Below are 17056 nucleotides of genomic sequence, written 5' to 3' on the forward strand. Positions count from 1 at the left end.
TTGAGGCCGGAAAGCGGCAGCGAAGACAAAAATGTAAACAAACCGACGAAAGTAAACAGCGATATTTGATAAAAGTGTGTATGAAAGAGATGCTCCGCTTGTTTGCCTGACGTGCTGTGGAACCTAATGTCATGTGGAACTTATATGGCTACGCGTTTGGAATTCACAAGGAATGTTTTTGAAAAAGAAGTTCCTTGTGAAATCACGAAGAAACACAGCAAAAAATAGCTGAGCCAGTTTTATGATGCTTCCTCTTTCTCGCAATTGTAGTTGTTGAAATATTTAGTTTCATCACAAAGTGAAATGTAGTTTATTGACTCTTCTACTGTGCTTATAATCCACACATGCATACAAATGAAAAAGATACATACATACATACATATGCATGTGTAATATGTAAATACGTAATTGTATATGTATGCATGTAAGTACTTCTGAGATTACATGTCAAGCACTTGAGGAGTCAAAAGTTGAAAAGTTCACAGCTTGATGCGCATTAAATGGCAACTTCAATTCAATTAAACGCCCCCACCGATCCCAGGCACAATGGCATCTTAATTCAATCAAGCGAGTGCTTATTAAACGCTTCAAGTGACAACCAGACAAAGCTCAAGATCTCCATTACGAGAGAACAAGAGAATAGCAACTGCAATTGCACACTCTGTATACATGAGTGTGAGTGAGTGTGTGTTTGTGTCTGTGTGAAGTAAGCAGAGCTAGAGCAGAGCATTCCATGAATTAAATTCTAGACGCCAAAGGAAAATGTGCAAACTATGCAAAACTTTCATGAATTAAAGCCCCAGTGAGGCTTTGTATATGTGTGTGTGTGAGTACAAAATATGCAGAGATATTCATTTCCTAGCTCTTGACAGTCGTCACCATCATCATCATCATCATGATCATTGTCATCATCAGCAATGGGGGCTCGCTGACAGCGACTGCAACTGACAGCCGCTGTTATTTATGCGAAATGAAAAGCAAATCGTGAAGCCAGTTGCCACTCCTAAATGGAGCTACTCCATCAACACAAACGACATCGACAACGATGACAACGACGACGGCGATATGCTTTTCATGTAAAATGTAAGCGACTCGATGCCAGCTCCTATGCCAATATCAACTATTGTGCTAACAATGAGTAAAGCGAGACTCTGGAATTTCTATAAAGTACAATTTCATATTATTGTAGTTCTTCTTGTTGTTGCTGTACATCGATGTTGGTGTGAAGCAGGGTTCAATAAAGCGTTTGTTTTCATACCAAAAATAAAAACAATGCTCAGACAAGCACAGACACACACACACATGCGCTCACACATTTAGACTGACAGTCAGACGGCTAAAACAATGGGCAAATATTGTCGGAATTGTGAATATTGAATTGCATTAATGGATATTGAGTTTGCTGTGCGATTCATTCACAAAGCAGGATTTAATGATTGTTGAAGCTTAGATACTCTCTCTCTCTCTATGTAAATAACATATATCATATGTATGTATGTATATTATATATAATATAATATAATATAATATGTAAAGTTGATATGATTTATATGTAATTAATTATATATGTATGTATATGTATAAAATATTTATTTATTTTTTTTTTAATTTTTATATTTACTCAACATCAGCTTCACCCCAAAATTTTACATCCATATGTACCTCCTATCTCCTCCTCTTCCTCCTATCTTTTAGTACCAACACAAAGTATATAAACATTATTTAAAATGTTACTAATTTATTTCTATACTTCATACCCATTTCATAGAGGTTATACAGATCTGAACTCTTGTGAATGAAAGAGAGCAATGTTATCTTCAAAATGTGTGAGGTCAGTCGAAGTCTTTACATGAGCATTCGCCCAATCATAGATGTGCCGCACCCAAGCTGGAAGCGCGCTCTTTAAATGATCTACATATTTAATTTGCCCAACACCTCCTGCCGAGATTTAACCTTTTCTGTTCGTTCGTTCGTTCTGTCGGTGTTTATCGTCTTCGCGCAATGCAATTTATCAACATTCTAATGATTTTTTAATCTATTTCGTTTTAGTGGCTGTACGGTGTTCCCAGGCATTTTCAAGGAGACGCCCTAGGTAGGTACCAGAAAAAAAACACACACACACAACAACAACACGAACAATAAAAAGATCTTTCAGCCCTAGGGAAACTTTGGCTTTGCCCTCGCAGGTAGCAACACGTTTAAGCACGAGCATGTCTAGACATGCACAACAGTGGATTACAATCAATGCAACACGTTCCACAGGCACACACACACCAACATAGAAGTTGACATAGCCTGGGAGGAAGTGCTTGTTTCCATGCGGACCAATTGATAAACAATTGACTTTGGCGCACAACACTAAAATGCAATCAACCGTTAATATTTCGTGTGCAAATGGTTGCCTCCTCTCTCGAGGGTTGTTCAATCGAATCGAACTATTTAAACGCTTTTTTAGAACAACATGCGCAAGGGCTGCTAACTTTCAGATTCTCTGTTTTCAAATCAGTTCCAAGAAACTGGTTAGTTATATTTGCTGTCTTTCATTATCAAAATAATTTTGCCGAATATATAAATCTTTAATAAATTCAACTTTCTGTGTTAAAAATGTCCAGTAAAAATTGTAAACTGCAATATGGATACGCCCGTTTTCCACACGAACACTGAGTACAAAAAGTTGGCACAAAGTTGTGTTTGCTAAATGCCAAAAGTTGCTCATCTCTCTCGCTCTCTCTCGTTCTCTCTCTCTCTCTCACTGCTGCTCTTTCCTTTATATTAAATCATTGTCAAAGTGCAAAAGTAAACAGTTTGCGAAGATAAATGCTTGCATAAAATTTGGATTATTTATCTGCAAATATTTTCGATATATAAAACATAAATTGTTTGCATGACACGAAATTTATTTATTTAAAATGATTATTTAAGACAGATAGTCAATTAATTTCAATGTTGATTTTTTTTTGTATATTTTACTGTTTCGCTTTTTTTTTTATTAACATTAAAAATAATTAAAAATTGAAATTATTTTTTATCTTGTACCAAATAACAAACACTTTATTTAATTTTTTTCTTCACAATGGAAACCCAACTAGAAAGCAAACAAAATAAATTAATAAAAACCTGTGTTTATAAAAAATAATGTATTCCTTTTTTGTTATTTTGTTGACTATTATCTACATAAATAATTGTTTTCTAAATTTATACATATATTTTTTGGATGTTTTATATTGTTTACTATTGAAATAAACAAGTTAAGATAGCTATTATTTAATTTGTTATTTAAGTTTGGCGAAAGTAATTTATTGTTTTTATTAACTTTCGTGATTGATACACCCTAATGTGATATTTGGGGTATTGCCCACATATACTGATGCACATCAGGTGAGAAGGCAGAGCAACCAAAACTTTGCCTGCCTTTTCAATGGCCTTAACATGGGTGGCAGGCAGGACACAAGTCTCGCCGCTAATGCAGGGAGAAGGACTATGACTAGGATGAGTTTTCCGTGTTCCATCGCTCGCGTATGACAGACGAGTCTGTCTGTGACGATTAACAGGTCGGAGTCAAAGGGAGGAAGGGGGCCAGGGCTTGTCAACTGATATTGGATAAGTTTGGGTGTGTGAGGCGATTTGGGTGGAGCATTTCAATGACGGCATTAGCATATTGTCGATTGGCACGTCCTCTAACAGCCAGCAGGCAAATGTCGCATGTCGCATGTTGCATGTTGCAAGTTGCCAGCCAAATGATGCGACTGAGTGGCAGCTGCGGCTGCTGTGGCTGCCACTGCTGCAGGCCATGTTGATGGCATTTAATGAGCTTTATGCTGGCGCGACGTGTTAATGTTATGTCCTGCCAGAGAGGTCCTTCTGCCTAATATGCATAAAACGAAGAGCTTTTAAGGAAAAATCTAAAGCGTGAGCATGTGTCTATGTCTGTGTGTGTGTGCTGATAGAATGGGTTGATAGCGATTTGGGCATTTGTTGGCATTCGAAAAGAATTTCTATGCCCATTTCTGTGTCGAGTGTTTGCTACTTCGTGCTTGGTACGTGCTTGAACTACCAAACTCTAGATTTTCAGATTTCATAAATTAGGCAAAGAGGAACCCACAAAAATATATACAAAATAACAAAAAAATGGCTGTAGAAAAATGCCACACTGCGCACTGAGGCATGCGTCAAGGGGCCAACGCCGCCGACGCTGCTGGGTCACATTTCCAAGTGCAGTCGAGTGAAAATTGAAAAGCCTAAAGTCGAGTCTGTCGGGTCGGTCCGCTCTGTCTGCTGTCTGCTGGCTCATGTGTTTGAGTTATGGTGCGCATGCGTGCAGCGGCACGGCCAAAGTACCTTAAGTACTTCAAGTCGGCTCTGTGCGGGTCTCTCAACTGCGCTGCTGCCTAGAAAGCAACAAAAGATTGGCCTCAGCTAGAGAGTAGGTAATGGCATTTCCAACTTATCACTCTTAAGGTCAAGCTGACTGCAGTTGAGCTAGGATTACTCCAGGGCTGGTCCAAGTGCGAGTGCTCTTGAAATGTGATGAGTAATCCAAATGATAGTGGAAAGAGCAACATATTATGTGTAGATGAAGTAGTTCGAAACTGATTAAAAAAAGATTTATTGAGCTACGAGAGAGAGAGAGAGAGAGAGAGAGAGAGAGAGAGAGAGAGAGACATAGGGAGACAGACAGAGAGAGAGAAGTGAGAGTCCATGAGTCCATAAATGTTTCTATAGATATATATGAAGTTTGGCTAAGGTAAATTTAGTATTATAAATGTCTTATTTAAATTTAAAACTTCAATTAACTTTCTTGGCAAATATTTAATCCAAATAAGTTTCTGATATTGAAGAACTTTTCTGTTTACATAAGTAACATAAGTAACACATTAGGCCAGTCAATTGGCTCGTTAATATATGCCCAAGTATGTTATATTAACCCGGCTTTGCAGCACTTTGGCAAGCAACTTTAAGCCTATGTCAACAACTTTCACAGGCATTGCCCTTAGAAGACAGCTGAGTGGCTTGCCTTAGCGTTGGCAGGACAAATGAAAAACTCACTCAAAAGTGTCCGCACATCCTTTCACTTGTCACGACGAGTTGTGCAACGCACATGAGCAACGAGCAACGATGCAACGAGCATCCCGAGCAAACACCTCACATACTCCAGTCGAGTGCCACCTGATAGAGATGGAAATGGATGGGCACAATGTAAACAGGAAACGGGATGCAGGCCCCGGGCAACGGAACACGTTTCTAGTACACACTCCTATGCAAAAGTAAACATTTTTCAAATGAGTGTGTAATTTTCCAATGCAAACAGCAACAGCGGCCCAAGCCTGTTGGCAAAAGGACTACAAAAAGAGGAAATGAAAATGGGAGCAGGCTGCCAACATGACATGCCGCATCTGAAATGCACCATAAAACATGGAAAATGCCAGTGCGACACATTTCAGTGGTTCGTTGTCCAGTTGAAGTTTACTGAATAATACATATGTTTTGAGAATGTACTAGCATATGGAAGATAAATATGGGCACAGTGTAGAGAGGGAATCATGTTGCCGACCAATAAGTAGGCTATAAATACAAATTTTATATGGCTCTTGTTGAGATATATCAATAATATAAAACATACAAGTTTTACGAATATATGAGTAATATAAATATATTAAATATATTAATAATGTAAAACAAACATAATGTATATGAATATATGAATAATATATATAAACGAGCCCAGAATCTGGCCAGCTTTTCATTATCTAAAACAATCTCCATTCTTTCGGAATAACTTTTTTTATTTATCATAAAAAATCAGTTACACAAAATTTTCTTGCTGAATCAATAGAAAAAGGAATTTGAGAGAACTAATTCAATATATTTATCTAATAAATGATTATTATTTATTTCAAGCAATATGCTAAGCAGAATAAAGTTTGTCTTCATTCTCGCATCTAATAAAAAATAAAAAATAAATATTATTATTTAGAATTTGCTTGTTAAGGCAAATCAATGTGTACAAGTTTATCTGGACTGCGATTGACATTTCATTTAATCACAATAATAATAAATTTAATGGATTTAAACGATTTGCATACAGCAGACATTTAATTACAGATAGAGAGAGAGAGCGAGAGAGAGGGGGAGAGAAGCAGACAAGACTTGTTGCTGGAGCAAAGTGGCTGTGATTATTAGAGAAACCCACATATGCGATTATCTTTATGGCACTCGATCAATAATAATAATAATAATCGTGAACTGAAGAATGCTAAGAAAAATATGGCGTTTGCATTTGTAATAGCTGCAAACTATGTGGCAACGACTGCAGTGCCATTAAATGCCCACACATCGATGGAAGCTCAATTTGCATGTTTGCAGTGTCACTTAGGCAAAATAAATAATTGATATCGCTCGGTGCAAATACTTGGCCAGATAGTAAAATGAGCCATAGACCCTGCAGCTCAACAACTATCATTAAAGAGAGAGAGAGAGAGAGAGAGAGAGAGAGAGAGATAGACAGAGGGTGTGAGAGGTGAACTTGTCGACGCATCAATGATTCCTTGTGTACAGAGGTCTACATAACATGTTCGTTCGCAATTAAGTGCCAGGTTACATAAAAGTTGCCATCCATTCGACTGGAAAATGAAAAACTGCTATATAGAGTCAACAGAATAATAGAGTGTGTGGGCTTAACTATGGATAGTTTGAGTACAGTGTACTCTATATGAAGCCCTAGCAGAGCTGTCAGGTTGGTCTGGTTGGTCGGGTTGGTCATTTGGTCTGTTCGAAAATTGTTTTTGCCTATTATGGCCCCTAATGGAGCACATGTCCAAGCGTTGGCTTGCCACTTAGGGCCCGGCCAATTAGGCGCTGTTCGAATGAAGATTTCATACTCACGAATGTGCCCCAGGGGCAAGCGATTTATTTAAATGGAACGTTTAACTCACCTGCAAAACAGAAGAAACAGAAGCAAAATTAAATAATTACATTATTAAGGAAAAATATTTATAGTAATAATAATAATAAACAGAAAAAAAAATTCCACAATTTATAAATAAAATATGCCAAAGAATGCGGTCGCGGCATCAGGCATATGAAATTGTAATTAATTCATTAAAAAAAGGGGGAATTCTGAAATATGCACTAATTGGCAAAGAGTGAATGCCCTTACTATGCATATTAAGTAATTTGTTAAATAATATTATTTAGTTGGATATCTCAATTCATTCATATGAATTTATGCATGAATACAGAGAAAAGGGTAAGTCGAACAAATATTATTTAAAAACTTATAGACAGATAAACATTTCTTCTTCACTTCATTTCTTCCAACAATATAATAATAAAATGTATAATATTATATAGTTTCATATCTTCAATAAATATTATTATTAATTTTGTACATACTAAATATAAATAAAGAACGATAAAAATAAAATAACGACTAATTTTTATCGTTTTATATACTTGTATATGTAGTATATAATCGAATAATAATATTTAATTAAATATTTCACAAATCGCAAGCTTAAGCCTGCATACCCTATGGAAGTGTATGACTACAATACTTCGCCAAATTGAGTATTTATTCGTGTTTATATTTTCAACTCAAAATTCAGCTGGAGCACGTTGTTGAATGTCAGCTTTTTTATACTCATTTTTTTTTTCAGTTTTTGAAAATCATTGTTAAGGCTCTGTAGTTTGTCCGCCTTTTGCTGATGAATCATAAAAGCTTTGGCTTTCAATCATTGTATTCAAATGTTGCTCTACAAGGGGTTCGGCCAGCTATCGGAGTCTCATATGTAAAATCAAGAATTCACAAGAGTCTCAAATAGTATGCGAATAAGAGCGAAATAAATAAGGCAACCTACAAGCAAAATTTGGATTCGCAGAATTAGCGCATCGAATCTTCTCTTCTCAGACATTGGGCTCTAAATTACGTTAAAGGTCTGTTCTGCTCGATGACTGGCTAATGTTTTATTCAGAGTCTCTTTGATTTGCATATAAAATTGATTGTTTGCTGCTTTCCAGTTGGGTTCCCCTAAAAACTTTCACGTGCGAGAGCGAAAGGTTGACAACTTCAACCGCAAAGCTCAATCAATAATGGTTTTAAATTCAATATTATGTGCATAGAACCGACTTAGAATGCATTTAAGACCTAAACGTAGTTAAAGAGTTTGAGAGCCTCAAGAGTAAACACGATTAACTTTGACATTTCAGTGGAAAAGTGTGTCATAAAAGTTGATCGCAGGCGGCGAACAGCCCACGCAAACACATCAAAACTGAATTTATTAAACAGCTTCGGAGGTGTGAATAACGAGATTTCCCAATGATGCGATGGAAAGACAATGTGGCTTAATTGACGTGATACATGTGGCAAATAAAGAAACTAGTTTTTTCTTTATCAAATTGGAGTATTACAAACGATAAAAGTGCTGTTGAAAGAAGACAATCAAGAATAATCTAGTAAAAAATGTTCATTGGAAATACGCTCAACAAAAGTTGATTAAAAAGCGTTATCGATATTATGAATAAAGAAATATGTAAGCAAAATATTTATAAAGTATTTATAATGCTTAATGAAAGAAATTCAAAATTGTAATTATAGATTTAAACTTTATATATTTATCTATCTATATATTCATAGACATATATACATATATAATCTCATTGTATTATACCTTAAGATGTCTCTGACAGAAGTCTTTTACTTTACTAGAATATAAGGCAATTTATATTAATTGTGTAACAAGATCTAAGCTTGCATTACCCGACTTTTTCCTGCTTCAAAACTTTCACTGTCTCAATATTATTAATAATTACTTTGAAAAAACTTAAAAGTTTCTATTTTACGATAATAACAAATACCAAAGGGTTCAATTAAGCTATTTTTTTGTAATACAATATAAACTGGAATTGGAATTGAATAATGAAATTTCTTTCCACTGAGTAAACAGTTAGAGAACACAATAGCAGCCATATGTCGTCTGCCAATATCTCAGTTTTTGTTGGACAGTGAAACTCGCACCGACTTCGTTTACAATAAATAAATACGAAAATAAATGTAATCAAAGCACGCGTATAAATTTTTAATTAAAAAGAATAACGCGACTACAAAGAATGAAATTTGAGTAAAGTAAAAAAATAAAATAAAATAAATAAGCAAACGAAAACAAAGAAAATATTGAATAAAAACTTTGAATCAAGCCAAGCTCTGAGAGTCATTAAATGAATGCAAATGAACAAGAAGTGAGTAGTTAAGGCAGAGGAGGCAATGTGCCAGGTGTGTGAGTGTCATAAAAAAAGGCAAGAACTCTGGAATGCTCCGATGGTTCTGCTTGATTTGATGCGAACTGGAGGCATTACAAATTGATATGAGAGTTTTGTGAATTGTTATGCAAATATTTGTGAACGTAACGCAGCAAACCAGTTTCTGCATCAGATGAATCAATTGTCTGGAATTTGTGAGTTTATTAACTGGGTGCAGCATGCCTATGCACACATACATACAGGCATATGTGTATGTGCGTGTATTTGTAGCTGCAGGTTGAGGTTGTGTATCTTAAAGATACACATGACTTCGACTCATTTCCTAATCAATTGCATACGAAAAATGTCGTTGTTGTTGTAGTTGTTTTTGTTGTTGTTGCTAACTAAAAACTTTATGTTTATGTGCCTGTTGAGCTAGTAACTCGGTTTGCCTTTGGCTTGGCTTTTTGTCGGCGATTTCGTAAGCAAACGAGTCTTGCATTTCGGCAGCTCAGGAGTCGCACAAAAATTCCATGCCATACGTCGACCACATTCCTCTTGACCAGTAGCAACATGAAGAGGGCCTTAGAAGCTTAATTTAAGCGAATATTGAATACGCTACAAAGTATGTTGAATATTCGTGCAGAACGTAATAGTTGCAAGTCAGCCATAAAATAAATATAGTCAAGGTTAGCTTGCTTAAGATTGATTGCCGATGACTAAACTGACCTAACTTGCTCACTAGAAAATTACATATTCAATATGCATACATATACTCAAATAATACCCTCTGTTAGCCAATTTCCTATAATAATCAGGTGCAAGCATATGCAGCTCAGATGCATTTTACGCTGTTTCGTATCTTGTCTCTTGTAAATGCAGCCAAGTTATGAAGCAGCAATTGAAAACTGGCTCAAAGGAGCACAGCTCACAGTTTACAGCTAACAGCTCACAGTTAACAGCTTCAGTTTACAGCTCACAGCTCAGCGCAACTCAATTTGGTTCACTTGAGTCTCGCTTTTGTTTTTACCGTTTAGCAAGGTCCAGTTTCTACTTGAGTTTCAGTTTCAGTTGCGTTTCCAGTTCGAGTTAATCAAGATTGTCGCTTTAGATTTCGATTTCCATTTCAAAATGTTAATAAATCGCTGTTAATAAGCTCGTTTCAGTACTTATTGTGTGAATATTGTGAATGGCGGCGGACTTGTTAAAGTGTCTCTTAGGCCTGAGAAGTGGCACAAGTCAAACGACATTTTTCCTCAGCAGCATGTCTGAAGGTGAAATCTTATGTATATCAATTGTATATTGTCTATATGTAATCCAGTTTCGTAGAGTTATTTATAGGCTTATTCTTATCGAACTTGGGAAACGATTTTCTATTGTTATTTATAGTATTACTATATTTTAAGCTTAGCAGACGTAAAAAGACGAACAAATCAAAATATATTCCAGTTCTGTTTATTTATTTTATTTGTATATTTACGTAACGCCTATTACTATATTTATATAAAACATGCGTTTAAAAATGGTTCGTTTATTTATTTATTTATTTTTTTTTAATATATTTTATATATATTTAAATTACAAAGAAATATATGATATTTTAATGTAAAAAATCATTTAATTTTAAATATCAAATAAATTCCACATCTGGTATTATAATATATATTTTATTTATTTTATTATTTTATTTTATTTTATATTTGTTTCCTTTAGCACAACTCTCATGCTATGTCAAATCGTGATTCGTATCAAAAAGTTAATCCAAGTTTATTGTTTGCCTTGCTGCGCTATTCTCTATGCAACTCCATTAAAAATGAAACAGTTAATTGTTCGCAAAACAAGGGGAAATTGAAGAAAGCAATTTATAGTCACGTGACGAACTAACTCAGTAGCCAAATTAACAATTTTACAGTTCAATCGAGGCGCTGGCATGCCAAACAATTATGAAGATTATATCATGGCAACCAGCTGGGGTCGAGCGCCCTTTCATGGCCAAGCCCAATCAGCATGGCCTAAATGAAGCCTGGCATAGGGCTTAGTTCATATTGGGTTTGGGGCTTCTATTGTTTGATCGTTGCAGTTGCATTTGCAACACGGCCTCTTAGATAACTTTCGAATCGAGAGGCGAGCCAGCTGCAGAATACTGGTGTTAAATTACCAATATAAATCAATGTGCTGTGTGTCTAATCGAACTCGTGCGCCCCGCACAATGGCAACAAACACCCGCATCTCAGAAAGAACTCAAAAGCCACTCAAACGGCAGCCAGCCAGAGAGGGGAGAGTCTCCAAAGAGCAGTTGGAGCAAAGGGCGAGCCGCCAGTGAGTGGAGCCTGGGGCCGGTTTCAGAAGATCGCTTATACCCTGGAAAACCAGTTGAACAACTTGACTTGATTCTTAAGACTTTTTCTTTCTTTCAAAGTGAGTTGGTTTCTCTTCTATTTGTTTTTTCTTTTCTTCTTCTTTATTTTTGTCGCTCTCTCAAATCTTTTATCTTTGAGTGCAACTCAACTGGGCTCCAGCTTAAGAGAGGGCTCAGTGTTGTTTTATTTTATTTTTATTTATTTATTTTTTTTTTAGGGCGACATTAAAACACACAATTCGTGTTTGTGTGTTATATTTGTGTGGCTATAACTGCTTCTCGAGCGGATCGAACCTTCTTTTATGGCTTGTAGCATGTGAAACCAGTTTCTTTATGTGTAGAGATTCTTTATGGGGGAACTCTGCGCTTGTGTTTGCCTTAAATTGTTGCTTTATCTCGGTTTCTTTCTTTGGCATTTCGTGTTGTTGTTGTTGCCTGCCTGAACTGCTCTTCCAGAAATCGGTTTAAAGGATTTGTGTTGCGCATTTGTGCGCATAAATTGCAGCTTAAGGTGCTTCAAAATGTCTTCATAAATATGGCAAAAATATATATAGCCCCAACAATGACATAGGCATAATAGATGGTATGATCTAGTCAGAGTTATATATACTAATACGAATTCTATTTTAAATTCCATATTTTAAAGCCTTTTCAGAGATTCAATTCATATAGTTTAGTATATAAAATAAAGTTCTATAAAAACGTTTTAATTTTTTATTTAAAACAATAATATATATAAAGCAAAAATTTTAAAAATTGCTTGACTTTTTATTTTTTTTTGTTTTCGAATATTTCTACTATACAAATAAAATATTCCAAAGCAGCCATAAAAAGACGCCTTGGAATTTGCTGATGACCAGAGAATTTATAGCCATTATATTATTAGCCATATGAATTATTTAAGATGTGACATAAACATAAATTGTTGATGTTGTTGTAGTTGTTGTTATTCTTGTAGATTTTTTATCGATCAAGTGGCGCTCGCGATAAAAAGTGAATGCCAGCTTGAGCATGTAGAGCCAAGTTTGGTTTGCCCACCAATGTCAAGTTTCTCTAGCTAAAAAGTGTTGGCAGTGGCGCTGTGGCTCCGCGTACCTGACAAACCAGATTTACTAAGCTGTATTTATGTAAGCAATTGTCTAGCTGAGTGCTGTCCGTAGTTAAGAATCTCTGTTATCGAATATTGTGCAAACGAGAACTTAAACAATGACTCAAAGACCATTTCAATTTGTCGAGGAGCTAATTAGTAATTATTTTGACTGCAAACTCTGCTAAAGACTTTCCCTTTATAGAATATTAAATAGATTCGATTAAGTAACTATGCCACAATCTGTATTGTTTACTTATGAAGTAACTGAATCACAAAGACAGCTCTCGCCATCAAATGTTATCCTAAGCTTATATCTTTTATGTATCTCAGCTCATCGCTTATTTTCTATACTTTTATAAATATTTATGTTTTCTCAAAAATTTCAAATTCACTTTTGCAGCTGCTTCATTAGCATTAGTCAAAGACTTTTCTTTATTGAATATCTAAACGCCACAAGATCTCAACTGATTATTATAAACCATATATTTTTCGGATACCTCAACGCCAGAAAGTTTCACTTTCAAAAGTTCATGAATTTTATTGGTACAAGTTGTTGCTGCCACTGGACAGCCAAGTTTTGTGCATATTTTGCACAGATTGTGGGTCAGGGTAGGACAGGGGCTGGCAGGCGGGTTTCAACTACTGTGGCAGTGGCAGGTCCATGTAATTCCCGAGTCGTAACGCCAAAAAGCTTTCTTTAATGACACCCCAGCTGCACATGCGCCTAGTTGCAATGACTTTTTATATAATTTTTGTTATTTTTGCGTTTTTTTAACGTTTTTTTTTTGCGTTTTTTTTTTTTTTTTTTGCTTTGCATGCGCTGGGCATATTTCTTAAATTATACACTTTATGTTAATTGGTTGCGCTCCAAAGTGATTGGTTTTCTTTTTTCCACCTTTTTTATGGGTTTTCGTGCTTGTTTACGATGTTATCAGTGAAATTGTGATTGATGCCTGTGGAAAGCCTGACTGAGAGAGGGGGAGACAGACAGTGAGAGGAGGCAGAGAGACAGGGGTCTGCACATTGGAAGGTTATCAAAGCTTTGGCATCGTATTCGTATTTACTTGGCCTTTGATAGCTTCGATATCGAAGCTGGCGCCCAATCAAATCAAATCTTGGGGCTGTGCCATTTGTCGAAACAAACTCAACAATTTGTCGCATTAAATTCAATTAGTGTTTTTCATGTGGTTTCTTTTTGTTTATGTTGTTGTTGCTGTCTTCATGTGGTTTTCGTGGCTGTTGGCCAACCTTTATGGCTTTAAGCAGCTACCATAAAAGTGGTTTTTGTTGCCTGTGCTTTTTGTGTCTCCCATTGAAGTTTCACTTAAATGCAAACAGCTGCAAAATGCAACTTGACATTTTTGTCATGCAACGCGTGTCGCTGTTGGTATTTGTCTTCTTCCTCTTCTTGCATATTTCTTTCCAAATAAGCAACGTGCAATGCTCAACATTCAATCAAGAGGTGAGAGTCTTGCAATACAAATGAAATCGTTAATATTCCAAAAGTAATTTAATTAGCTGTACTAATTAAATGAAACTGAGCTGATTGCGAAAAAATGACGGCCTTTTTTATCAGTTTGAAAATCACAATTCAGAGAATTTATATAGCCCAATGGGTTTCTTTATATATAATTAAATGATTATTTTTGCAAAATAATTTAATAAAATACATTTTAATAATATAAAATGAGAAGCATAGGCTTTCGAAAAGCCTTTCAATCCGGTTAAGATGTGTCATACATTGAGTAAAACTATCACTTATTAATATATTCAGTCTGTGTAAAACTATCATTAAGTAATTAAACGCGCTTCTTCGCGCTTTTAATATTACCTTATAATTAAATAATAAGCAACTTGAATATGAAACCCTCAAAATAGTTGGACTTCTCCAAAAACCAAATAAATCTCGAACTGTTTTTTATCATTTTCAAAATTTATTCAATTCGAGTTACAAAACTTGTCGGATTGTGAATAAATTTTAATAATGTTAAATAAAAAATTGGTTTTACATCTTTAAGGCATTTAAGACTCCAAATAAAACTGAGTCCGAAAAGTACAAAAAATAAATTTGATACAACAAACTGTATGTAAATAAATCGCAATGTAATAAAATTATACGAAGAAGACAAAAATATTAAAAACTAAATTTTGCTAAATATGTATGCATACAAATTCTATAAAAAATTAAATATAATAAGTATATTTATCAAAATATTTATTGAACATTTTTTCATGAAATTTTAATATTTTAATATTTTATCAAAATTTGTATAAATATTAAAATTTCATTAAATTAACACTCAATAAATATTGTTAATATTAATTAAATTCCTAATCAAATTTCTTTATCCATTACTTATGACTGACTTATAAATCAAGGAACAAGAAATCTACCCTCAACCAAACCATTTGCCATTGCTAAGAATTGCATTTGGCCCCAATTATTATGGAGTTCATCAGATTCAATTTGGCCGTTTCAACTTTCTTTCGAGTTGCCAATCGACACTCTCTTTATGCCAATAATTATCGTATTTACCTGTTGCAACAAAGATTCATGTCGATAATGATTGTTTGGCAGAACGTGCTGATTGCCCGTTGCCGTTCCGACGATATCCATGCCGAAAATTTTGTATGTGTGTGTGTGTGTGTGTGCGTGTGGTTGTTGCTGACTTAAGTTGTATTAGCTTTTTCTTTTGTATGTATGTGTGTGTTGCTTAGTGTGGCAACAACATGTTGCACAAACTAAATGCAGGCGTTGCGCATGCGCCGTTCAATTTACACAAAACCAAAAAATGCACAATTTCCCAATAACTTAGCAATTAACTGTGTGTGTGTGTGTGTGTGTCATAAAACTTTTGTTTTATTAGTTAAGCAATTCTCTTGTTTTCTTTTGTTGTTGTTTAATATTAAATATGCACATTTCTCTGCTTTATGAACTTTTGCATAAATTTGCTTGCACTTTAAGGGGCCATGGGGGGTGGAGACGGAGAGGCGGACGGTTGGCAGGTCGCTAGACACGCGCGCGACAAACAATTTGGACACACACACAGAGAGCTACAACAACAATTGCTAACGGGGCACGTTCGCCAATCGCCCAGTGCGTGCGAGCGAGATGACAGGCGGGAGCGCGAGTCGCTGTTAGGCTGGAAAAGTACAGGCGCCGTCGCAATGCAGCGAAAAATCAAAGCGCACTATGATGACGACGACGGCGACGGCGAACAACACAAAAAAATATATATTAAACGAAAAACGGGCGGCTAGCTCGACAGCAGCGAAATTCATCCGTTAATCGCGTCCATTCGCCAGCAAACGTTGTCGACTTTTGAAATGGACGCCGAGCGCTCAAGAAAGCAAAAGCCGCCGTCGCCGAACGTCGTACGTGGAAAACGTAAAATGTGCTCAAAAATGCCCAACACACACACACACACACACATATGCATGGGCGCAGGTAAGCAGCGCGCACACTCACACACATGCTCAGGCTCACACAGACACATGTGTCAGGTAGACGACAAACAAAACTTGTTGCTGGCAACATGCGCGCGATGCTGGCAAAAATGTTGCCAAGCAACTTTTTGAAACATGGGCCAAGCGGAGACCCGGTTTGGCGGCCGTCACTATATGCACACACACACACACACACACATACACGTGCATGTCCTCACATATACAATTATATATGTATGCTGCTGCCTTTGTAGAGTTTGGCGCAGAAAGCCACAGCAACGACAACCAAATGGGCAGCACTGGCAACAAGTTTTGATTTTGATTTAAAATGTTGCTGTTGTTGTAGTTGTTGTTGTTGTGGCTTTGGACTCCTGGCAGCAGGAGTTAGTTGAAGGAGTGTTTGCTGCCGTTGCCTCTCTGTGGCGTGTTCAAGTTTGCAATCAAAGATAAAAGAAAAACTTGCCAGCATAAGCAGTGTGAATTGGTATTTATAGGAATGTGGCTCCCTTTGTTGCTGCTGCTGCTGCTGCTGCTGCTGTTGTGCATTTGCAATGAGCGACTGCAACAGCAACTGCAACATGCATATGCACCGGGTTGCCATAGCAATGCCTTGCCATGAGTCAGTCTGGCTGGTCAAGTGGTCGTGGCTCGCAAGGGCGTCAAATGCTCAACGTTCACGTCACACAACCTATCGCAATTGAATTTGCTGTGTGCCAGCGACAATACTTTAAATACCTTAGGTGGCCGAGATAGCCGCATAGTTTCAGTCACATTAACGATTGCTCCAGAAAATTTATATTTTTAGCCAGTTGTGGGAGAAATATGTATTTTAGTGTGAAGCTCTAGGGTTTGAATTTAAATATTTTTAATTAACAGGAAATCCTATATTAAATTCGAAAGCTTCACACTTTCAAAGGTGAGTCTAG

General features: G+C 36.2%; 1 protein-coding gene across 10 annotated transcripts in view; it reads right to left on the reverse strand.

The window, feature by feature from the left end:
• The window catches only part of LOC6574054 (tight junction protein ZO-1), a 116315-nt gene that overhangs the window by 22567 nt on the left and 76692 nt on the right, over positions 1-17056 (reverse strand). For 2 of the 10 annotated variants that reach the window (XM_044008270.1, XM_044008277.1), the window contains exon 1: positions 15220-15511. The exons of the other annotated variants lie outside the window; for them this stretch is intronic. In XM_044008270.1, the coding sequence (XP_043864205.1) occupies positions 15220-15300 (81 nt within the window). In that variant the 5' untranslated portion in view covers positions 15301-15511. Of the gene's footprint in view, positions 1-15219; positions 15512-17056 lie in introns of those variants that run through there. 10 annotated transcript variants of the gene reach the window in all.

This window comes from Drosophila mojavensis, unplaced genomic scaffold, assembly GCF_018153725.1.
Source record: "Drosophila mojavensis isolate 15081-1352.22 unplaced genomic scaffold, ASM1815372v1 contig_277, whole genome shotgun sequence".
NCBI classification, from domain to species: Eukaryota; Metazoa; Arthropoda; class Insecta; order Diptera; family Drosophilidae; genus Drosophila; species Drosophila mojavensis.